This window comes from Haliotis cracherodii, unplaced genomic scaffold (assembly GCF_022045235.1).
Source record: "Haliotis cracherodii isolate W230 unplaced genomic scaffold, xgHalCrac1.p SCAF_22, whole genome shotgun sequence".
In the NCBI taxonomy this organism is placed as follows: domain Eukaryota; kingdom Metazoa; phylum Mollusca; class Gastropoda; order Lepetellida; family Haliotidae; genus Haliotis; species Haliotis cracherodii.
Genome location: NW_027266278.1, coordinates 6,247,753 through 6,273,328, shown reverse-complemented (window position 1 = coordinate 6,273,328; position 25,576 = coordinate 6,247,753). Strand labels below are relative to the sequence as shown.

The following is a 25,576-nucleotide window of genomic DNA, read 5'->3' as shown; positions in this document are numbered from 1 at the left end:
CTAGGCTCACCCACCACCCCTGCGACCTCCAGAGGACTCTTATTGGGAGATACTACTTAATAGGATACAGAATGCTTAGTTGAGTCATCAGTAAATACTTGTAAACATTTCTGAAGCTTGTACATTTTATTAACACCCATTACGAGGCTATAAAAATATAGATATCTCATATAAGAAATAAAACTACGACTCGTGGTCGCTGTTTGTGGTACAATAAAAAACTGCAGGGATAATAAACCACTCGGGGTTGCGCCCCTCCTGATTTATTCTCCCTGTAGTGATTTATTGTATGATAAAAACGCCCACGAGTCGTTTGTTTCTTTAATAAAGCCAATTAGAGAATAAGTAGAGTAATCTTTGTACTAATCAAAAAGGTGTCCGGAAAATCAGTGTCCGGACTTACACTACATTTGAGGTTTAAGTTTATGTTGTTGACTATGAGGTAATATTGACACTTACCTTATGGCTTTTCTCACTTCCGCTCAAATCCTGAAAAAAGGTAATTACTTATTTTTTACAATGCAATTTTACAATTTCTTACTTACTTTTTACCAAAAAATATTCTTCATTACTCATGATTGATTACTTATCACGAGGTAAATTGTCACAGATTATGATTTGGCTGAATAGCAGTCGTGTCAAACGAAAGAGTGGATGAGAGTGTGAGCATCATATTTGTGTACACTATGCGGGCATTATCAATTATGGACATCCACTGGAAAGTTAGTAATATCTATATGTCAAGGGGACTGGGAATCTAGGTACGGAATAGACAGAAATTTAAAAACTAATAATTAAAAGACTTCTTATTGTCATGAAACAACCATGACTGCTAACCCTACGTGTTGAATGAATAGGAGCTATTTTATAAGTGGTACACGGGGAAGCATACTGGTTATAGTATACCAGTTCAGCCTTTTCTGGTGTCTTCGTTCCTTCTGAATTCTTGCTGGAGTATTGCCACATTGGTGTACTCTAAACTTCTCAACATACTTACATCACTAAAGCCTTCATTGACAAAGGGTGTTCTGGATCCCTTAGGTCGGATGATCATGTACACTGTAAAGGACCAGTGGAAACGACTGGAAAACAATGTGAAAACAATCTTGAAGAACTTGACAGTAATTGCCGCTACCAAAGTGGCATGGACATCCTCTTGTAGCAGGTCAGCGCAGTGTTAGACCTCATAATCAACACGATTCACACCTATACAACTGGCATTTGACACACTCCTAGAACTGTGCACTCTCGAATCATTGCAAACATGCCATCAGGCGTTCATGTTGGTTTTCAGCAAGTATTTAGGTTTCATTTTGTGGATTTATAATCGAGACATGACGAATTATTTAAGACAACCCTTGAGCCATTGAGTATTTATAAGAACAAGTACTTAACCGTGTTAAAATGAGAAACTTATACATAAGGGTTGCGAGATTGAAATTTATAACGTATCAGTATTTGCAAGTTTAAATTAGTTCCTGTCCATTTTCAGAGTTGTTTGGTCAGAATCATATCTGGTCTAACTGTTTTGGAAGACGGTATATGATATATTTAGAATCCAAATATGTGCCTTTATGCACGACAATAACACACATACCGTTCTGTAAGACACACATATGTGTTATATGCCCAAAGGATACACACCAAACACTTCAGACGTATCCATGTCACGAACTACGTTATTTCCCAAACACAAATGCCATCTTACTTTCGACTATATACGGGGAGTGGCTGAAGAGTTCTGAACCTATCTTTGATGGACTGCTCTAAGTATTATTTGAGGTCCACACACGTCTTCCAAGGATGCTGGAGCGCCTTCATCCCAAAAAGTTCCCCACAGCATAAATGATGTCATCACCATTTTGTATAATGCTTGCCAGACAGTTCTTCCTACAAGTTTGGAAAGACGTGGATCTCTGACGGATTATACAGAGGATATTCAATAATTCAAATCGAAACTCATGCACTGCAGCCATAGCAACAGCATACTTGTGCACAGGTCCATGGTCGAACACACGTTTCGTGGGTCTTCCACGTCATTTAGCCTTGATATTCTCACGCAGTTGCTAAAGCAGATTAGCACAATATCGGCGATAAATGGTCTGACCTCTTGTGAGGTCGTTCACCAGTTGGATTCCGTTGGAAACCCAAACTACTGAAGCCATCATGTTGCCAGCTAATGGGTCTGCTTCAAAACGACGAAAATTATCTTGAGAGATGGGAAACCCAAACCGTTTCTGATCAGGAGACAGAAGCATTGGAACCCAGTGTTCTGAAACCTTTGTCATACCCAGGTCATTCTTAAGAATGTTCCCAATTCTCTCATAGGGGATGCCGACTGTATTGGCTATGTGACGTGTGGTGAGTCGTCGATCATCCATAATCATATTATCTGTCTTATCATGTGTCTTATTCCTTAGTAAGTGCGGTTGAAGGTCTTCCTGATCTTGGATAATCATCGAAGTTCTCTCTTCCCCTCTTGAACTCCGCTGCCCACTCAATAACAGTGGCAAAAGAAGGAGTATCATCCTCTTACGTTGACACCATGTCCGCATGTATGGCTGTTGGACTTAGCCCTTTCAGTTGGCGATACTTTATGACAGCACTGTAACCAGTTTTGTGCATTTTCATCAACAGGGAATACCTGGTCACTTTGCTGCCTGCAGAACCATGCTGCCTGGTTGTGTATTTGGTTCAAATGCAGCCTGTAAACACGGGACGTATTGTATTTAATACACGGAAACTTTAAGGGTGTACCATACATCCTTCCTATCTTACAACTCTTCAGCCAAACCTTGTATTTAAACATATCATAACGACTCTCGCAGTACACACTGCAAAGCAATTCCAAACTACACCCATTGATCCGGTGCTAGCCAATGCAATCTGCATCAGGAATTATTCGGAGAATGAACTCATTCGACTGCTTGAAATTTTGGACAAGTGGTCATTTCACACATTTTGGAGTGAACGTTCTTCAATGCCCTTCCAAGCTACATGGACTTTTGTTTCTTCCAATGGAAGTGTAAAGGATAATGGTTGGGGCGTGTTAACAGGTGGTATGTTTATAAACGAACGAAGAATAAAAGAGTAATAAGAAATCCAAGCAAACTATGCGATATTTATAAAAAATGTAACCACAACTTCCACTGGCGTGATAAGACTGAACATGCAATATACGTAAGCCATGACCATGCCAACAAATGATCCATCAGTGATCAACTATAAAAAGCAAGCAGATGTATCACACTAATATAACATCCTTCAGTGAACTACCTTGTCACAAAGTTCTTGCATATGCCAGCTCACACCAGTTATTGAATCATGCTAAATTACCTGGGTTGACTGCATGCATATTCTTCCTTATACAAATGTTGCCAGAATCATGACACAGTAGGTAAAATATTGTTTTCTGTAACACATAAACAGTTCTAATCTTCGGAATATATCTATACATCGAAAAATGTACAAGTGAGGATTTTGCGGACTTGTGAAAGCACCAAGGTTTGCTGAAAAGGATTCATTCGACCAGCTGAAGTTAGAACAGAGGTGTACTTGAGACACTTTTGCATTACTAGGTTTACTGGGTTTAAAGACCAAATATGTTGAGGCTGCCTTACGTGTTTCTGATAACACGTAACAGAAAGAGTTATTTCCCTTCCAATATCGATCGCCTTTTCATTGTGCAAATTTGACCTCCACAGAAAATTACTGTTCTTCATATTATAATGTTATTCAACGTTGTGAACTATGGGTTGATTGATTTGTAAAGCAGGTGATATATAGTTGTAAGCCCTTTTGTAAGGGTTGAATTTAAGTTGTTTGTAAAGAAAATCTAAATATTAAGTAAAGGATAGTTGTTGATTCATTTTCATCTTCGTCAGCTAAACTTATAGAGCTTATATCGTCATACCAGTAGGTCCTCTCAATACGAAAATGTGTATTTTCGGCAATTTGAATGGAATGGAACGTCGTGTTATATTTGGTGTCTTACTCGTTTTATACTCGACAGGTGATTGACGTACCCATTGATTGACGTAGCCATGCGGACATGCGCAGTACCTACCCTCGTTTGAGCATGCAGAGATACCAAGCAAGCAAGGATAAGATGATTATCAATATCCCCGCCAAAACAATCAGACCGATCATTCATGCTTGCAACCCATCACATTTTGGATTATCTTTTGCACATGCGCAGTAGTATCTGTTGACGTCGTTGTAGCAGACGTACGGCCACGAACATGGAGAGCTGCTGCACTCGTTGACGTCATCCTCACAATGAATGCCGGTCCAGCCAGGTGCGCACGCACACTCATAGTAGAGGTCAAAACCTTCAGCACGGCGGTAGTTGGTGCAGTTGTACAAGCTTTCATTCTTGCCTGGAATTATGTATGTGGAGGTGCAACGTGAATTAGGTGTTTGGCATATGAGGATTTTGTGGAGATTGTATGACAAAGAGCTAATCATTCTGCGATTCTTACATCGAGTCTTATCGAGTTATTCGTGTCCAGGAATATTTTTAACTGGAGGCCTTATCGATTTTAAAAATGTTAAAGTTATTGCTAATGTGTTGCTTTCTGTCTCTGTGTCCAAACAGCTGTGAAATATATTTGTCAATTGTTAATCGAACCGAGAACAAAATTCATGAAAGGGAAGATGTTTATCATGAAAACTTTTCATACATCGCGAATGACTTCAATAAAGATTCTATTGCCAATGTGACGTTAAATATTCACTTACTCACTCAATGAAGATTCCCCGCTTCAAATCCTTAAAAAGGTTTCCTTCAACCAGTATGATTGTAGGATATATACAATCCGTGTTTTTAACTGTGACTTTGTAGGTAATTCTTTTCTTGTTGGTATTCAACTTAGTGTTCTGATATATACTACTCAATATAAGTTAAGGATTACCCTATTCTTTCATATCTGTCGTAACTTGTTTTATGCAGTATAGATTAGAAACATCTGCTCTAGAGATGGAACAAGAGAAAGAAAACATTTTCGGCTCTTAGGAACTGACAAGTCTCGTCTTAAACCGGAACGTCAGTTTAATTTCATCATCAATACTTAGCAGGTTTTCATACAATGTGTTCGTCCATCATCCATGCATACATATGGCCGCTTTGAAATGTAGTTGCCATTGTTAATCGAATCGAGCCAAGGCCTGATCCCAATGACGTGGAAACCAGCGAGTGCTCTGACCAATGAGCGCTCAGATTACATCGAGCAATCAGCACTATTTCTCGTGCAACATGTGCTGCAGCCTTGGAGGCATCTAGTCTACACGTTGCTGTAATATGAAGCAATGGTAAGGTTCGCACACGGTTCATGCAGGTTCGGAGCTGTTGATGGAGGAGCGTAGTGTGAGAAACACGTGAAATATTGACTATGACCTTATTTCAGTTATAGCAACAATTTTCTGGGTCAGATCATAATGGGTATATCTTTTCAGTAAATGTTTGGTCCTGTATGTTATAATAAAGGCTACAGTAAGTTGATGCGTATTTTCGTAAGACGATTGCATGTGTGATGATTCGAACTTGGCTTTTGGCGTTACGAGCCAGCGCTTTAACCATTAGGCTTCCAGCCAAATCAGTTCAAGCTGGTCAGCAGACAAACACACATATATATATATCATGGCTTACTTTTACATGTTCCTCCATTCGCGCATGGCCTCTCCATAACAGTTGATTTGATAGTGATGACATCCGAGTATACCCCTGCATGGTCCTGTGCGTATACACGGATCTCATCGTAACCATGGTAACCAGGGTCAGGTTGGTACTGGAAGGTCCCGTAGACCCAGTTGAGGGAGTCAGGAGGATGGGGGAGGTTGAGCCTGTCACAGGGGATGCCGCTCTGAAATCAATACAATATACGCAGGTGTTTGGACCATTACACTAGAAGAAATGGGGATGAACGTCTGTTTTAAGATTATTGCACTTATACAGCGACGTACATGCATGTGTGGCTGCTTCTACTGGTCCGGACTAATGCCGGTTTTATAGTGCTAGTCCACTGAGATACCATGCCGCAGTTTAACATGATTACCCCACTCAGACAGTAAACTGACTCCGAGCCGACCAGTCCTTGTTTTAATACCGAATGCCTTCTTTATATGTTATTTGGTATGATGCGGTCGTTGACAGAAACACCGATCATCCGCTCTCCGGACGGACGCTCTGGACCACAGAGGCGGTCACATCACACGAGGACACTGTTTCAAATTTACGCCCTGAATAGGACGGGTCATTTTTATATGAATACATCTAATAAATTCCCGAATGCAATGCGACTCTGACTGACCGTATTGTATGAGCAGGGCACCACGGTGTTTACGTTGCCGACGGTGAGGTTCCCGCTTGATGGCTGAGTGTAGTAGATGGTCATGTTGTCGTCAACGTCAACGTCGTACGCACCGAACTCCCATCTGTATGTTGTAGGGTTGCTGTCATTTACTCGTACCTCCTCCAGCAAATTACCCTGTCATAAACAAAGCCTTTCTATTTTAGGGCCTTGTCTTGGTGACGATGTGTCCGATATCCGCACCAAGCTGAAGCTCCATAGCTATAACTTTATTACTTACTTGTATACTTGACCCGTGAAGATCCGGGATAGAATAGGTCTTCAGCAACCAATAATGCTTGTCGTAATAGGCGTTTAACGGGATCGGGTAGTCAGGCTCGCTGACTTGGTTGATGCATGTCATCATATCCCAATTGTGTGGATCGATGCTCCTAATGTCAAACACTGGATTGTCTAGTCCAGACTCGATTATTTACAGACCGCCGTCATGTAGCTGGTGGAATATTGCAGAGTGCGGCGTTAAACAACCAACAAACACAAATGTATACTTGTATAAGCCATAATGCTTGCCAATGACCCAACCATGTCCGTCCCTAAAGAGGAATTTAGGGCTCTGACCACATGACAGTTCTAGAAAGCATTCAAACAGCCCACCAGCTGTGCCCCGAGTTACTCTACACTAACCAATGGTAAGACACATTTATACCCCAACATGGGGACAGTGTTGGAAGGTGGTAGCCAGACAACAGTCCTTTAAACACGCCTAATGTACAACCCGCTCAGAATATGTGAAATGGATATTGTGAACAAGGTTAAAACCTTATTCGACAATGTAAGGTGTTTGCATGTGGTCTCCTTACACAAAATGTTGCTCATTGGTTGCTTCCCTTGATAAAGACAGCTTGCGGCAGCTCTACGTAACACTATCTAGTGAGTGATAGTTGTACGCCGCTTTTATCAATCAATATTCCAGCAATATCACGGCGGGAGACATCAGATATGGGCTTCACACATTGTATCCATACGGAGAATCGAACCTGGGCCTTCGACGTGACAAGCAAACGTACCGGTATCTGACATAAAATGAGCATTTTACCATCACCGAATTCACGGCAAGAACATGGGCGCTTTGTAGACTTAGAGAGGGAGCAACACATTGATATGTCGCCTACCAGGACTGGATGGGCCGGATCTTCGTGAAGGAGGCTGACTCCATCACTGAAGATGAAGGCGCTTGGGGCGTCGTTGACGGAGGTGATGATGATGCTGATGTTTACTGCCGTTTCAGCCGGTGGTATCTCAGCTTGAGGCACCTCATAAAGAATTACCGGGACCTCTACTGATCCGTAGTAGTTGGTAGCAGGTGTATAGGTCATCCTGAAATAAATCATCTCGATTATCCGACGACTCCCCTTGGGGTAAAAGGCGGTGACAATTACATGGATGGATCACTGAAAACCAGAGATGACACCAGGGCCCACTTGCACGAAACGATATTAGCGCTAAGTACTATTGTAAGCCTATGTAAAAGTATGGGAGTTAAGATCATCTTAGCGCTAAGACCGCTTTGTGCAAGAGGGCCCTTGTGTTCAAGAAAAGGGTCAACCTGTCCTTCCAATCCGGTTGCCCCGCTGTTGCACAGACACACATGTAGGTGTCAGAAAGGTGTCAAGTTTTCCTTTGATATGTTTGGAAAATGCAATATAAAGATTGACGCAGACTTTCATAGACCAGGGTATAAAACGTTGGTTTCCAAACATATCATAGAGCCAGCCCAAATCCTCTGAACACGACTTTTCTCATACTACACACCAACATATATACAACTGTACAGCTGTCTGAAGTAGCCACTCACAATCCATCCTCTGACAGCGTCAGTTCTAAATCAGCCACAGCGAAGTTGTCAGTAATCTTGTACTTGACCACGTCTCCATTGGCGTCCGTGGACGTCATCTGGTATACGATTGTACCTGGAACATTAACGAGTGATGTAAGTCTGTACTCTAGTGAGTGGCCTCTTCAATATTCCACTAGAAAGGCATGGCTGAATGATGGAGGAGGAGAGTCATAAGTGATTCATGTCTTACTTTGGTGGCGTAAATGTGTACAGCGACTTGTGATGCGCAATACCACGAGCTAACCTGTTCCCGTCAAGCTAAAATGCACATACCCTGATCTCTTACATGACACGATTGACAAGCTAAGAGACACATACCCTGATCTCTTACTTGACAAGATTGACAAGCTAAGAGACACATACCCTGATGTCCTTGCATGACAAATGAGACAAGCTATGCGACAATACCCTGGTTCTCCTGTATGACAAGATAGACCATCTAAGAGACACATACCCCTGTCCTCTTTTATGACAAGAAAGACAAGCTAAGAGACACATACCCTGGTCTTTCTGCATGACAAGAAAGACGAGCTAAGAAACACATACCCTGGTCTTCCTGTATGACAAGAGAGACAAGCTAAGAGACACATACCCTGGTCTTCCTGCATGATAACAGAGACAAGTTAAGATACACATACCCTGGTCTTCCTGTATGACAGGAGAGACAAGCTAAGAAACACATACCCTGGTCTTCCTGCATATATTACAAGAGAGACAAGCTAAGAGACTCATACCCTTATCTTCCTGCATGACCGGAGAGACGAGCTAAGAGACACATACCCTGGTCTTTCTGCATTACAAGAGAGACAAGCTAAGAGACACATACCCTGGTCTTCCTGCATGACAAGAGAGACGACCTGAGAGACACATACCCTGGTCTTCCTGTATGGCAGGAGAGACAAGTTAAGAGACACATATCCTGGTCTTCTTGTATGACAAGAGATATGAGCTAAGAGACACATACCCTGGTCTTTCTGCATGACATGAAAGACAAGCTAAGAGACACATACCCTGGTCTTCTTGCATGACAAGAGAGACAAGCTAATAGACACATACCCTGGTCTTCCTGCATGACAGGAGAGACAAGCTAAGAGACACATACCCTGGTCTTCTTATATGACAAGAGAGACAAGCTAAGAGACACATACCCTGGTCTTCCTGCATGACAGGAGAGACAAGCTAAGAGACACATACCCTGGTCTTTCTGTATGACAAGAGAGAAAGGCTAAGAGACACATACCCTGGTCTTCGTGCATGACAAGTGAGACAAGCTAAGAGGCACATACACTGGTCTTCCTGCATGCCAAGAGAGACAATCTAAGAGACACATACCCTGGTATTCCTGCATGACAGGAGAGACAAGCTAAGAGACATGTACCTTGGTCTTCTTGTATGACAGCAGAGACAAGCTAAGAGACACATACCCTGGTCTTCCTGCAAGATAACAGAGACAAGCTAAGAGACACATACCCTGGTCTTCCTGCAAGATAACAGAGACAAGCTAAGAGACACATACCCTGGTCTTCCTGCATGACAAGAGACGTGGTGCTGGTGAGCTGAGGAGGTGAATTAGATATCTCTGTCAGAGCTGAAGTCAGTAGGAACTGGGTCGGGTGTGTGAAGTACGTGTCAGACACAGATCGCCGACGTCTGGAACTGCTGCTGTCTGGTGTCGACCTTGTGTTACAAACCTAAACAGAACATGATAGACACAATCACCACATATAATGACTAATATGCAAAGATTATACAACTGTGAACAAAGAAGGGTCTTTAGCATGTCCATTACATGTTGAAGACAGAACTATCATATGTGTTGGAAATGATAAACCTTCACAGCGGCCTTTAAATGCATACTGATGTTAAAAATACTGCATAATTTAGCGGAAGATGATTGGATCTCAATAATTTTCATACTAACACATCTAGATACAGGTAAAAGTTTGATGTGTTCATTTATGATACTTAAACATCCGGTAAGCTTATAATACACATTTTATATCCATTCTGCTATTTCCTTCGTTCAGTATGTTGAAGGGGCGATCGGGTACTCTAGTCGCTCGACATGCATGTTAAAATGTGTGGCCGTCGATATTCTCCCCTTTGAACTTCATTCCAGCAATACCAATGTGTCAAGTTAAACCTGTCTTAACAAACTACACCTGTCTAAACAAATTACACCTGTCTAAACACAGTAAACCTGCCTAAACACCTTTCTTAACAAAGTACACTTGTCTCAACAAAGTAAACCTGGCTCAACAAATTACACCTGTCTAAACATACTACACCTGTCTAACGAAGTACACCTGACGAAACAAGTTACACTTGTCTGAACAAAGTACACCTGTCTGAACAAACTACACCTGTCTGATCAAAGTACAACTATCTGAACAAAGTACACCTGTCAAAAAAAGTACACTTGTCTCAACAAAGAACACCTGTCTGAACAAAGTACACCTGTCAAAAGAAAGTACACCTGTCTAAACAAACTACACCTGTGTAAACAAACTACATCTGTCTCAACAAAGTACACCTGTCTAAAAAAAGTACACCTTTCTAAATAAAGTACACCTGTCTCAACACATTACAACTGTCTCAACAAAGTACACTTATCTAAACGAAGTACACCTGTCTTAACAAACTACACTTGTCTCAACAAAGTACACCTGTCTCAACAAAGAACACCTGTCTCAACATAGCACACATGTCTGAACAAAGTACACCTGTCAAAACAAAGTACACTTGTCTGAACAAAGAACACCTATCTAAACAAAGTACACCTGTCAAAAGAAAGTACACCTGTCTAAACAAACTACACCTGTGTAAACAAACTACATCTGTCTCAACAAAGTACACCTGTCTCAATAAAGTACACATTTCTAAATAAAGTACACCTGTCTCAACATATTACAACTGTCTCAACAAAGTACACTTATCTAAACGATCGCCCCCTACATCTGTGGAACCCTACCATATCAGGGTTCATCATAAGACATCATGTCACTCACTTTGACCGTGACCTGAGAAGTCACGGGGTCTCTGACCTCTGTGTCTGTTTCATGGTGACAGGTCTTGTTGCTCTGTTGCCACTGTCGGGCATCTGCATCATACAAAACATCAATGACCAGAGACTCTCTTTAACAATTTATTTCACGCTGCCTTTCAGTTGTATTTATTGCTGGATTGTTATAAAAGACTTTTACATCTTTTTACGGTCTGACCGATGATCATCCCGCTGTGTGACTGAACGTTGATTTACTCCACTGTGTACAGTATAAAAGATCTATTGCGTCCTCAGTTAGTTATACAGCGTATCCCTGTCAATCGAGATGGCTCCGTATAGAGTCCCATTATCCGTATTAACAAATGTTAGGCCGTACCAGTATTCCAGTGAAGCAGCATCAAGGTTGTGTTGGTGACCGTGGGGTCAAAGGTGAAGGTCACCTTCACCGGTCCTGGCATGGGAAGATTACCAACACTTGTGAGAGAGAAGGAGAAGTCTGTGTCCTGGTAGTTGAGCCTCTTTCTGAGGATTCTGTCGGTGAAGGCATCTTCTGTGGTTGATGTAGATGGGTCAGTGATGTAAGGGACAAACTCCACAGAGGCGTCAGACCTGTATTCTGTCTCCAGGTCAAGCTTCGTGAGCTGAGTGACCACAATGCTCTGGCCGACTTGTAACCCTGGATCACAGACAAGGCAATACCTTGATGAGATGATGAAACACACGAACATACATTGTACAACATTGTATGTTGAATCAAGTGTCACAGCAAGTTCAACTGTGGCCTGTAAACAATCGGGCCTAGTAGGCAAACCAAACACATCAATCATATTTTAAGTCGGCCCTGACAAGAAGCACCAGGCAGGGTAACCTATTCTGTCCCTATTGTTTCTTAAGAGAAAGTCATTGGTTAATGTTAACCTATTCTACCAATTTTTCAATGTCTGATAAAAAGTCAGTGAGAATGGTTCTACGTAGCTCTGGTCATTATGACGTTATTTTGTACACTAACCATCTGGCGTTGATACCGTTACTCCTGAAATGTCCCTCTTCCTCCTCGCACCGCCTCCAACATCTACAGTGACGGCAGAACCATCAGACGACGTCGCCATCGTGGACATGTCTGTCTCTACTACGGTGGAGCCCAGCAACTTGGTCGTGCACAGCTGGGCCTCATTACACATCTTCATGAAGATGAACATCTCTGTGCCTGGAGCCATGGTGAAGGCTGACTTGTCCGTGGTGCTGGGTACCGAGGCATTGTACCCTTGCTTGTACTGACTCAGCATGTAGATATTGCGGCCGTTAAGTTTAAGGTAACCATCTGCCACTGAAACCGCCCCCGACGTGTTGTAGCCGACCCACGTGCAGGGGAAGATGTCACTGATGCTGGCCTCGGAACTCCCCACACAGAAATCTGAAGATGAAGCATAGATGTCTTTCAGGTTTCTGTATATTTTACCGTGAGTGAGTGAATGAGTGAGGTGCTCCACATTTAGCAGTATTCCGACCATATCACGGCAATGGACACAAAGAATGAGCTCCGCACAGTGTACCCATATTGGATTGCAAACTATGGTAAAGGAGTGACCAGCGAAGGCTCTAACCACAGACCACTTGTGATGGTGAAGCGATAAAAGGAAAAATAAGATATCAGTATATATATATTATCGACAGGAGTTGTCTTGAAGTAGTTCATGCTTTTAAGATTTCAATTTTTTTAATGATCAAATGATCTTTACGAGTGAGTGAGTGACCCACGGTGCTGGTATGGTGCTGAGAAACCTAGAAACATAATTTGGGTGAACGGGGATTCGAAGGGACGCAACTCTGCTCAGCGAATTGCGTCGCCTTAGACGACTGGGTCACACGTGTCCACTAAAATTCTCTTTTATCCAAAGTCAGTCAATAATAATACATAAAAATGATTTCCTGCAAATATACAATACATGTATATGGTAGAGTGAGTGAGTGAGTATGGCTTTACGCCGCTTTTAGCAATATCCCAGCAATATCACGGCGGGGGACACCAGAAATGGGCTTCACACATTGTACCCATGTCGGTAATGGAACCTCTTCGGCGTGACGAGCGAACGCTTAAACCACTAGGCCACCCCTATATATGGTAGAGCCAGGGTACATTTTGAGAACACCTGATGTCATCACCGTAATTCTTGCAAGAAAAGTATCAATTGGTATCGCAAATGCTATTGATCATGACGTAAGACCTTGATGTATTTAGAAACAAGCTTCGTAACATCCCATAAAGGTGTACTTGTAACTAGTTCAAAACATTCGATTTTATTACAATCTGATTAAAATCAGATCTTAGTTATCGCCGCCGCTACACCAAGATCTTGGGACTGAACAAAACTAAATCAAAATTCTGGAATGTCTGTTCTATGTCCGAGATTGTCTTGCAGTACTCTCACGCAGCTATGGCAAGTCCCTTTTCCGTTTTAAATGTTTATCTATTGAAGCGAGAGATAGATGATGTCTAACATTCGGAATCAGTGGTCACTGCAGTTCTGAATGTCCCGTGTTGAGCTTCTCGAGGTTGTATGACTAAAAACACATTCGGAGTCTCTGATTGGTCGGACAAAAGGTCGATCGGACATGACATGTAACGGGATGTACACAGATCTATGCTGCGCCGTTGCGAGCACTACGATCTGATTTTAATGAGATTGATCTTATGACATAAGTTTCGGGACCTGTCGACGCCAAGATCTCACAAACCCTGCACATGAGTGTACAACTTTCTCATCAGTTATTTAGCATGGAGCGAGCAGAGCATTTGGACCAGCATATCGATGTCAGTATCTTGCAATGATTTGTTTGTTGTTTAACGCCGCACTGAGCACTATTCCAGCTTTACATGCATGTTATCTTTTTGTTCAGATCGACATTTCTGAAACCAGGGCAGAGATGTAAATAAATGAAGCTAAATGATCATAATGCAAAAAGCAGATCTATGAGCTGATTTGTCTCTTGAACTTAGCAGTAAAAAGGTTCGCTTAGGATTCACCTGTTGGAGCAACATTCCTGATTTTAAAGATATTGCTCGTTCATTATACATGATATTATCATTTACCATATCGCCTGACACTCTCATCTGCAGTCACCGTCCAGGAAGCACCCACGGTGTTTTTGTCTTTGGTTTTCATGGAGTTTGGCGGCACCACTTTCTCTCCAAGGGATTCAGCACCCACTATTGTCGTGTTGACATCATCAACAAGGGGAGGCTCAAGCAGAACGGTCACACCTAAGTCACAAATTTCACTTTATTGATTAATTCATTCAGGGTGGAATCAGGTTCTTAAAAAAATACTGACAAAACGCTAATTGTAACAAGTTCAAAGGTAGCAATTATTCTACTGCAGAAACGTCTCTTGAAACATAGTAATACTCTACTGTTTGGTGTATTAAGGTACGTACCACGGAAAAAATGTTATATTTTATCGCTTTGTGTATTAAGGTACGCACCTCTAGAAAAAGAGTAACACTCTACTGTGTGATGTATTAAGCTTCACCTCTGGAACAAGAGTAACTCTCTAGTGTTTGATGCATTAAGGTACGCACCTCTTGAAAAAGAACACTCTACTGTGTGATGTATTAAGGTACGCACATCTGGAACAAGAGTAACTCTCTAGTGTTTGCTGTGTTAAGGTACGCACCTTTAGAAAAATAGTAACATTCTACTGTGTGATGTATTAAGGTACGCACCTCTAGGATCAGCGTATGTTGTGACCAGCCCTCCCCCGCTGGTACATCTGACGGTCACGTAGTATGTCGTGTTGTGTTCCAGGAGACCCTCAAGTCCGGAGTTCATCGATCCAGGATACTCCCCAGTTCCTACAAATGTCTGCAACTCCTCTCCTCCTGGCGCTGTGCCTATCGCCCACTCGTAGTTCTGTAATGTCATACATGTATTCCTGTAGCTCGATATTTACCCAGTTTATATAAAGTTGGTTACATGTTAAATAACCTTCACTGTGTATCTTTGCAATTGGCCTCAAAGTCGACGATTCAGCAGCAGAGTGAGTGAGTGAGTGAGTGTGGTGTTCGCTGAATTTTGGTAATACCAGTAGTCCAGCGATATCACAGTGGCGAAAAATGCGTCACACACGTATGGGGATCGAACCCGGGTGTATGTTGTGACAAATCAGCGCTTTGGCCACGGGGCTACTCCATTTTGCCTTTAATATATTTGATCCCCAACAAGTTGGATACAGTATGAAACGGACCCGATAAAGCATTAAAACACTTCTGGCAGGCACACCTCTACTTTTTAAGATTTCCGAACACATTTAACCATGTATATATTTTTACACACAGAAGCCTCGCGTTACCATAATTTCACTCTCGTTGTCATTGCACTTCCATATAGCCTTGATGGTGTCGTTGGATCCTTGGTACGTCACAGGGGTGAAGTTGCCCTGGGTGACGTCGATGTAGAGCATGACGTCGGTGTCGAACAGTGGTGGTGACGTGTCGATGTTGAAGCCGTCAGATGACGATACGGCCTCTGTTCCAGACCCAAGGACAGCTTTCACTGAAACGTTGGCGAGTAAATGAACATTTCTGTACGTCCATGTCATCAATATTGCAGGTATCATACAAGGCGATTCATGTCTTTGGTGTACGATGGCAAGGACTTAACATGGTCACAATTAGAACTGACTGTTGCCACTTTGAGAGGATAACCACAGATTCTGTGGCAGAAGCCCCACAAGGAAGAAATACAATTTGATTATTCTCTCACCTGTGAGGTAGTACAACACCGGGACTACTTCTCCCTCCACAACTGTTGTTCTCTCACCTGTGAGGTAGTACAATACAGGGACTACTTCTCCCTCCACGACTGTTGTTCTCTCACCTGTGAGGTAGTACAACACAGGGACTACTTCTCCCTTCACAAATGTTGTTCTCCCACCTGTGAGGTACTACAATACAGGGACTACTTCTCACTTGACAACTGTGGTTCTCTCACCTGTGAGGTAGTACAATACAGGGACTACTTCTCCCTCCACAACTGTTGTTCTCTCACCTGTGAGGTAGTACAATACAAGGACTACTTCTCCCCTTCACAACTGTTGTTCTCTCACCTGTGAGGTCGTACAATACAGGGACTACTTCTCCCCTTCACAACTGTTGTTCTCTCACCTGTGAGGTAGTACAATACAGGGACTACTTCTCCCTTCACGACTGTTGTTCTCTCACCTGTGAGGTAGTACAACACCGGGACTACTTCTCCCTCCACGACTGTTGTTCTCTCACCTGTGAGGTAGTACAACACAGGGACTACTTCTACCCTCACAACTGTTGTTCTCTCACCTGTGAGGTAGTACAATACAGGGACCACTTCTCCCTCCACGACTGTTGTTTCTGTAAGGTTAAGGTCGTTGAGGGTGATCTTGACCTGGTCTGTTGATGAGCTGTCACAAGCTGGGTCACATGTGTACATGTCACAGGGGGTCAGACAGGGGATACACGGAGTATGTACCTAATAACACACAGAGAACGTTAGAGTAAGATGACGTAACGTCACAGGGTGTCAGACAGGGGATACACGGTGTATGTACAGAATAACACACAGAGAACGTTAGAGTAAGATGACGTAACGTCACAGGGTGTCAGGCAGGGGATACACGGTGTATGTACCTAGCAACACACAGAGCAAGTTTGAGTAAGATGACGTAACGTCACAGGGTATCAGGCAGGGGATACACGGTGTATACACCTAGCAACACATAGAACACGTTAGAGTAAGATGACGTAACGTCACAGGGTGTCAGGCAGGGAAAACACGGTGTATGTACCTAGTAAAACATACATCACGTTAGTGTCAGTTGACAACGTCTCAGAGCAAGACACAGAAGATGTCACATTCGCAATTCAGGTGGTGCTACAAGTCCTGGTCGGGTACAGCAATGATCTCTACCGTCGTGCCTCCCTCCGTGTAAAGTTACAATTACCCCTATTTCAAACCTCATAGTTTCGTAAATAACTTTTCCAGTGAGTGTTGTTGAACACTCTCTGCCACAGGGTTTTCATTATCATCTGAAATATTAGTTTTCACCAGATATTTCTAATTTCTTCGACATATTACTTTTCATCTGTGTACGATGCAGTCAATCTGTCGCTGTTATTTATCAAAATGCGCCACATCTCACCTGCTGGTACGGCACTACATCAGAGAGACCGGAAGCTGACCCGATTCCTGCCTCATACCGAACAATGGCGTTGTTGCCTCCTTGGAAATGGTTGCCATAGCGACACAACTTCTCCTTGTCAGCTGGCATCACCAGGTCACGAAATGAAGCCGTAGCACTCCAAACTTTTAAGTGTCCTTCCGAATCTCGTTCAGTGTCAGGAATATAGTTCTTGTGATTCCAGACTCCCAGGAAGAGTTTGGTGTCAAGAGAGAGACGCGGTATTCCACACTGCTCCGTCAGCAGATCCCCGTCTATGAAGACTGCCATGCACCAGGTAACCTACAACAATAAATTTAAACATATAGCATGTTTATCATACGCCGTGTGTATGATGTTGTTAAACAATCTCAAAACCAGAGACATCTTCAAATGCGACCAACTGATATATGATTAATTGATTTAGATATTTACGAACCTCCAGCATATTGCTTAAGCACATTAAGCTTACAGGCTTTGATATAACTGGAATACTGTTAAAAGCGGCGTTTATCCAAACTCACTCACTACACGCGGTCATACAGCACATACAGACATACTGTCAAAGCGGTATTTTCCTGTCTAAATGCTACACCCCACACGTTGCCAGCATATATTTCTCCGACACCTTGTACCATTAGTTACATAGAACATGTTCAAAAGTTAACAGCGAGTTAAATTCAGGCAAGAACGGAGATACTTAAGAACATCTGATATTGGTATGGTGTCAGGTTTCTATGAAAATCACCTCTGATCCCCTTGCTTCGTCCCTCTGTGTAGTGAACTTGACAATGTACTGATGGTAATCTCTGGAGGGGTCTTGTTGAAGATCTTTCACTGCTTCTACAGGTTCGTTGAGGTAGTCTCCGTAACCACACCATGCCACTAACTTGGCTGCTGTACCTATACACAGTATGGAGGAATATCATCAGTACTGCTAAGGCTGACAATAGATGCATCACATGTAATCTTCACGTAACGTCCTTTCATCAGAAGAAAACAGGGCTGTCATGTTAATGTATGATGATACTGGAATCAAACTTCACCTGTAGTCATGTAAGAATAAAAGAGGAATGTCATGTGTCTTGAGGACCACTTATTAATGTATGATGGTACTTGTCATAGACCTTCACCTTCACGGTCCATGACTGAAACTACAGTTGTAATCTGTAGCCTATCTGTTCAGTTCACGTTGTCCATTTGCTTGGACATGGCTACCGTATAAAACTGGATTCCTCATTACAATCATGTACATGCAAACAGAAGCGAAATACACCAACCTCCAAATAATTGTATTCCACATGCCTTCCTTGGGTTAAGATTAGGATTCCCGATATCAGTCTTGCCAGTGATGGATCCTGTCTCTTGAAGCTTCTTCTTTTCCTCGTCCGTCAGCTTCTTCACCTCGTAGCCAGGATCATCCTCATCCACAGATCTCTTGATGATGTTCTTGTAGTACCTCTCCGCTTGTAGGTAAGAATCACAGTTGCACGTACAGGACTAGGAAAAAAGAGACACAGCATTGAAACAGACATAGGATGAGTATTAACATTTTCCAGGGCAGGGCAGGGAGGGGCGGGGCGGGGTTGGGTGGGATGGGGTGGGGTGGGGTTGGTAAGAATCACAGTTGCACGTACAGGACTAGGAAAGAAGAGACACAGTATTGAAACATACACAGGATGAGTATTAACATTTTCCAGGCAGGGCAGCGCATGGCAGGGCGGGGCGGGGTTGGTCGGGGTGGGTCGGGGTCGGGGTAGGTACAGGACCAAGAAAGAAGAGACACGGTATTGAAACATACATATGATGAGTATGGTTGACCAGGTTTGGTGTAACCTACTTAGAAGAATATTTCAGTTGTATCACGGCTTGTTAACTTCGTCAACTCCTAGACATTTTCATTTATCATATTGCTGAGGCCTACCAGCACACAGTGACCAACCTAGAAACACAAACATGAAGAATTTGGGATTCAAACCCACGACCAAAGGTTTTTGACACGTTTACGGGACCCAAATTACCCTGTTACCCTTGTCCCTGGTGACTATGAACATATCACCTAGGAGGACTGCGGGGTGGATAGGTGAGTGCGTGGATGTTTGAATGAGTAGATGAGTGAGTGAGTGACTGAGTGTGATTGAGTGTGAGTGAGTGAAGCATTTTGCTAGCTATGTTACAGACGGACAGACCAAGAATTAGTTTCACTTCTTGTGTGAAGTCGAACCAAGATCTTTGGCATAACGAGTCAATGCTTTGACTACTGGGCGATACCGCCGTTTCGTTATTGTTGGTACATTGACTATAATTGTGGAGACAATGTCGGCTATTTAAACTGCACGGGTTAGGAAATGAGTTGATTACAGAAGGCTTCATACTGCATTAACAGGTTCCACCCTGCAACAGGCACAGACAGACTCGGTCCAGTCCGGTCTTGGTGTGTAGTCATAGTCCAGGATGTAGTCATCTGGGCCGTCCCAGAACAGGACACTGGTGACCGCCTGACCATCACCTGCTGCAGCTCGGATAGATAGCTGAAGCACAAGGAGTCAGTGTGTGAGACATCAGTAGTAATCTGAGACATGCAAGGCGACAATATCTATGTAACAGTTTGTATCTTAATACCTTATACTCCCCGCCATTGACAAGGTCACAGTAAGTTTTGCATTTGCGGACAGATTGGAAAACTTAATTTGTGGGAATAGGCGACAAAAACTATTTGCCAGTTTGTATCTTAATACCTTATACTCCCCGCCATTGACAAGGTCAGCATCTCTGAAGTAGGTTCCAGAAAACATGGTGTCAGTCTTGGTGTCTCGGGACAGTTTGATGTCCACTTTGCCGGACTCGGGATGGACGTTGGCTGACCTGTAGGTCAAGGTCAAGCTACGGTTGTTGCTGTCGTAGTACCGGTCTGACTCCAGGTACTTCCACTCCGAGTCATCAAATGTGACCAGTCTGACAGGACATGGAGACACGTCGGGCACAGGGTGGTGTAGGAATGTACCTACAGACAGCAGAAAGTAAGTGATTAAAATGAAGTAGGTTCCAAGTTTTTCTCTTTACTTGACAAACGGTTGGAGCAATTATGTGTCCGCTACATCGAAGTGAATAGATCGCATGAGTGAATGACCCTTGTTTTATGCAACGGTCAGCAATAAGTACGACTATGGAGCCGTGGCTTGTAAATAATCGATACTGGAGAAGACATCCTTGTGTACAATGAGAAGTGCACTTACCATTTACCGTATTTGAAAACCCACACATTATTTCTGCACCTACGTATCTAAACCAAACCGTAATATATATAGGTTACCTGTGACGGTGTTGGCAGAGCCGCTCCAGCTGATGTCGTGAGTGAAGTCATGTCCGTCAATGACGAGGCCAGAGGAGGGGAGGGAGTTGTCGTACAGCACTGCCGGAGAGTCTAATGTCGACTTGAGACCAGCAAAGTTCTCCGCCACGAGACGCACAAAGTAGGGAGTGTTGCCCTTGGAAAGAAAACATGAACCTTTAATATCTAGAATGTGTCCGTACACGTGTCAATCTCTACATGGAATTCTTGTAAATCACCCACCTGCATAGTGATGCCCATGAATTTATAAGACGTGTAGTTGACATCAATCTCTATGGAATCTACGACCGTTTCTTCCGCCGAGTCTTTGTCACAGGAGGCTCTCTTCAGCAGGGCTTCGTGGTAGCAGCGGATGCCCGAGTCTTCATCACTGAAGTCTGTCCAGTAGGTCTGAAGACTCTCACTGCTCGCCGAGTAACTCAGTTGCTGCCGAATGTAACAGTACATTATACACCCCCATATAATGTTGTTTGTTTTTAGTCCTGTTATTTCTATAATATATCCATTTCAGGATACGTTCACTGGTTTGTGCATACCTGGTGTCATTACTATTTTTTGGTGAATCATTCATAAAAGTGACGAACCTATTTCAATAATGATAAGAAATCTCGTCCATTGTAAGCTTCCGACAACATCTTAAACATGTTTACTTTTCAATAGCCAACTCCCCCTTTCTTCTGATTTTGTGAAGGTTTTGATCGCTTTTATTTACGAAACAAAGTATGATCATCTGAACTTTGTTTTAATTTTGAGACTTTTTTTAAAACAAGATTTCTAAAGTCACGGGCCATTTCTTTCATTTGATATGAAAGAAACGATAACATATTCTTGTTCAACAGTGAATGCAAACACATCAAATGAGCCCCAAATATGTGTCTACATGTGGTCACGTTTCACGTACTAAGATATTAACAACGCGTTGGTGCACTGCGTTGCAGACACACGTGACGTTGCTAACGAATAATTTGCATACTCGTAAATGCAAGGGGTCGGCATAGGGTTCTCAGTAGGAAGTGATAACTTGGAGACGAAGGCTTGCTGTATATATAGAGGTTATCACGCGAGTGTGTTTGGGGATGGTAAATATCCTGCATTAGGAATAAACATTGTATTTAGCGAGCCTTGGCGAGCTAAATACATAGTGTTTATTCCTAATACAGGATATTTACCATCCCCAAACACACAAGCGTGATAACCTCTTTATCATATAATGTCATTCTTTAATTCTGTGCTTCAAAATCGCTTTCCCTCTCTCACAAACATTACCGAAACATTGCGAGTTTTCCTGGAATGCGCGCATTAATATTTATTACGTCACAGGGTAAGTGATGTGTCAGTCGGACAGTGACAGTAGCCAATATAGTTCCAACTGAAATCTGTTTCTTATACAGTGGCGAAGCAACATATACGCAAAACAACAATTGTTTTTAATTGCCTTTCGCGGCAATCAATCGGTCTGTCCGCTAGAGTAACTGCCCTTTGTCAAAGGGAAGCTACTCTAACCCGGTCAGACGTTGTTGACAGTCGGTCTGTCCTGTCATTACGTTAAGAAGTGTAGTCAGATGTACACACAGCGAAAAACGAAACAAGGTAACAATTCAAACATATTTCGGCCAAATCCAACTATTTTAATTTGTGGAGAAGGTTTCAAGCCGCAGAGGTCTACAAGCATAGATATGGCTACTGATCCCGCTTGGCTAGGCCTCGGGCCCTCGTAAAATTGTTTCGAAATTGATATCGCCAAAGTTGCCAAAACTTATAAAATGCCTTAGCTACGTCACATTTAGACTATGATTTTCAGTATATTAGATTGTTCTTTTGAGGATGATCCCTGTAGTTTATCCCGATTTCCGATGGTTGATTCTGACTCGATCGCCGAATGACGAGGGTGACGCCATGTTTGTTTATAAACAGTGAAAGTAGTCCCTACTTGACCTTTGATATTTGCATCTCTATCCGCATATGACCCCAACGGATATCGTTTTTATCCGTTGGCTTTATCCTGCCGAGAAACCTACCCATTATATGATAAACAATTTTACTTTACGCAGGTAGATATATACATACAAAAGACACCATATGCCAGTATGGCAGACAGTTGATGTACAATACAATGGGGATTAACGATTAGGATTAGCATCTTATAAATAACGGCAATTCAGTGTTTCAAGGCATATATATGTCATGGCTCCAGGGTAATAAGCTTTTGGAATTAAATGTTCATTCAGACAATGATTGTCGTAAATCAGTCGCTATGACAATATAATGAGAAATGTTTTTACTTCTACTACTCAGCTGTCCTGCTGGACATGATAACGAGACAACATTTATGAAGAAAGTATTGTTCAAAGAAAATTAATTTAGCCATCCCGATACAACTGTGCCACTAAACATAGAGTGCACCACAAATCCACACACATAGATAACTGGTGGACTTTAACACCTTTGTATCAATACATTCTTCAAGACCTTATAAGAACATGTAATGATACTACGGGTATTAGCAAGCATGGCCTGAACAGAGAGTTGGATTTACGAAGTTGGCCCCTGTCACGTACCATGTCATAATAGGGCCCTGTTCTGATCCTGCCTTTGACAGGAGGTGTGACGTCTACCTGGAACATGTGACTAGTCACGTTGCACTCTCCGGCCTTGTCTGCACCTGGTGTATGGATCAAGTTCCTAATTATGAAACGTTGCTGTCAGGGATATTGGCGCATACGCGATGATGAATGATACATATGTCAGCAGCATTGATACATATTTCAACCGCAGTTTGCACATCACCGTTTCTTTAATAACATGTTTTTGTGACTTGAGATGAATATTAAGAAAAGAAATTTATCAATAATGATGTGCAGTGATACTATAATGAACACAACACAGGTATGCTAATCTCACAGTTTCTCAGGGAATATTTGTGCTCATGAAGACAAAACATGATTAATTACTCAGTGAGCTAAAGATATATCAGAATTATCAGCTGTTACATGTAAGTAATATCAGTGGCGGTATCAACAGTCATACATATATTTGAAGTAAGTGTCAATTAAGTAAGGATAAGAAATTTATGGATGAACAACTTCTTTATTAAAATTAAGAGCGACGTTTCGGTGTAGGTTCTAACACCGTTATCAAGCAAGTGATTATACAGAGTGCAGTAAGCAAGTATATATACACGTAGGAGGCAATGTTTATACAGTAGGGTAGATATTGTTATACTGGCGTAGAGAAGCCTGTTGTGTACACACAAGGGCAGTGATGATAACCATCGGTGAAATCAGTGCCACGAAACAAAGGATGAAGCCAGTAATGTAAACAACGGGATTATGGCTGATTGGGGTCTTTGGGGTCTTTGACGAGTTGATGGTACGCCAGGGGTATGTAATAGCCTTGGTCACGGTTGATTGAGGGCTGAAGTCTTTTGATGTTGATGGCTTCTTGTAGTTTCCTGATCTTGAAGTCTTTGAGGTTGGTGGTGAGGGTTGTGACTCTCTCCCACTGGATGCTGTGGCTTGGGTTGTCACGGATGTAGTCTGATAGAGCTGATTTAGAGTCATCTTTGGAGACTGAGCTTTGATGTTCTTTAATTCGGGTTTTGAGGGGCCTAGATGTTTCTCCTATGTAAGCTTGTCCACAATTGCACGGAATGTTCTGGGAGGTCACTCGAAAACATCGTCCCGACCGAGTATGGCGAAAACACGACATACACCACCCCAACCAAACCAGCTAACTCGCCACCACAAAACACCAAAAAACGCAAACTCGACACATCCACTCCACCTCCATCGCCAACACCCTCCCCGGCCGCCTTCCTCACCACCTTCGCCCTCTACTTCTTCTCAGCAGGCTCAGGCACCACTCTCTCACTAGAACTTTCGGCAGACAAAATAGGACTTTGGTTCAAAAGACAAAAAATAAATTACAACAATATTAAAAAAGCCAACAAAGGATACCAGATAATCTTTCCTAACCGAGAATCTTACAACGCAGCAAATAAAATAACTCAAATATTCCACGTCACGGTAATCAAACAAACACCTAATTGGCAACAATATACACGAGGCGTAATTAGGGTTAACCCAAGGGAAACAACTGAGGACTTACAATTATACTCTCTAGAAGCTAACATAAACCAAGACCAAAACCCTCAACCCCTAATCACCAGCACGCGCAGAATAACCTCAACTAGAAACGGAAAAACGGTCCCAACCTCCATTGTCATAATCAACTTTAAAAAAACCGCTAAATTCCCTGAAGCCCCCAAACACATATCCTTCGGAGCCCACACAAACTTAGAAGTCAAACCCTATATAAAGCAGGTTAAGCAATGTTCAAAGTGCCTCAAATACAACCACACTGCTTCCCAATGCACCTACCCTAAAACTAAATGTAAAAAATGCGCACAAACAGACTGCCCAGGCACATGCACACCCTGGTGCATCCACTGCAAATCCACCCAACACACTTCACTTTCAAACCAATGCCCACACAGACACACACTCACCCAGCAGGCCAACAAACACATAAACATAGAAACGGCTAAAATCCAAACACGAAAATCTGCTACACCTGCATCTAAACCACTCCTCCCTACACCACACCCAAACACCATCCCACAAACAAACACCACACCCATAACCGACAGCTCTGTCTGGGACCCCTACCGAGAAACCGCACCCACCTCACACACACAAGCAGCCACTCAACCAACCACGAACCCTCCCAAAACATCAACCCCCGCATGCAAAACAAACCTCAAAATGACCACCACAACACGACCCTCATCCAAGCACCCTACAGCCCATTTGGCAACAACGCTCT

At 42.7% G+C, this 25,576-nt stretch overlaps 1 protein-coding gene across 1 annotated transcript in view; it reads right to left on the bottom strand.

The window, feature by feature from the left end:
- LOC139471455 (uncharacterized) overlaps positions 1-25,576 on the bottom strand; it is a 141,452-nt gene that overhangs the window by 1,050 nt on the left and 114,826 nt on the right. Inside the window, 23 exon segments of the mRNA XM_071253816.1 lie at positions 460-489; positions 998-1,082; positions 4,067-4,379; positions 5,648-5,861; positions 6,309-6,485; positions 7,481-7,685; positions 8,164-8,278; positions 9,722-9,896; positions 11,214-11,305; positions 11,586-11,885; positions 12,219-12,623; positions 14,301-14,471; positions 14,933-15,119; positions 15,559-15,761; positions 16,544-16,712; positions 17,383-17,703; positions 18,149-18,303; positions 18,681-18,900; positions 19,776-19,931; positions 20,139-20,404; positions 20,714-20,888; positions 20,975-21,178; positions 23,311-23,414. Of these exon segments, the coding sequence (XP_071109917.1) occupies positions 460-489; positions 998-1,082; positions 4,067-4,379; positions 5,648-5,861; positions 6,309-6,485; positions 7,481-7,685; positions 8,164-8,278; positions 9,722-9,896; positions 11,214-11,305; positions 11,586-11,885; positions 12,219-12,623; positions 14,301-14,471; positions 14,933-15,119; positions 15,559-15,761; positions 16,544-16,712; positions 17,383-17,703; positions 18,149-18,303; positions 18,681-18,900; positions 19,776-19,931; positions 20,139-20,404; positions 20,714-20,888; positions 20,975-21,178; positions 23,311-23,414 (4,442 nt within the window).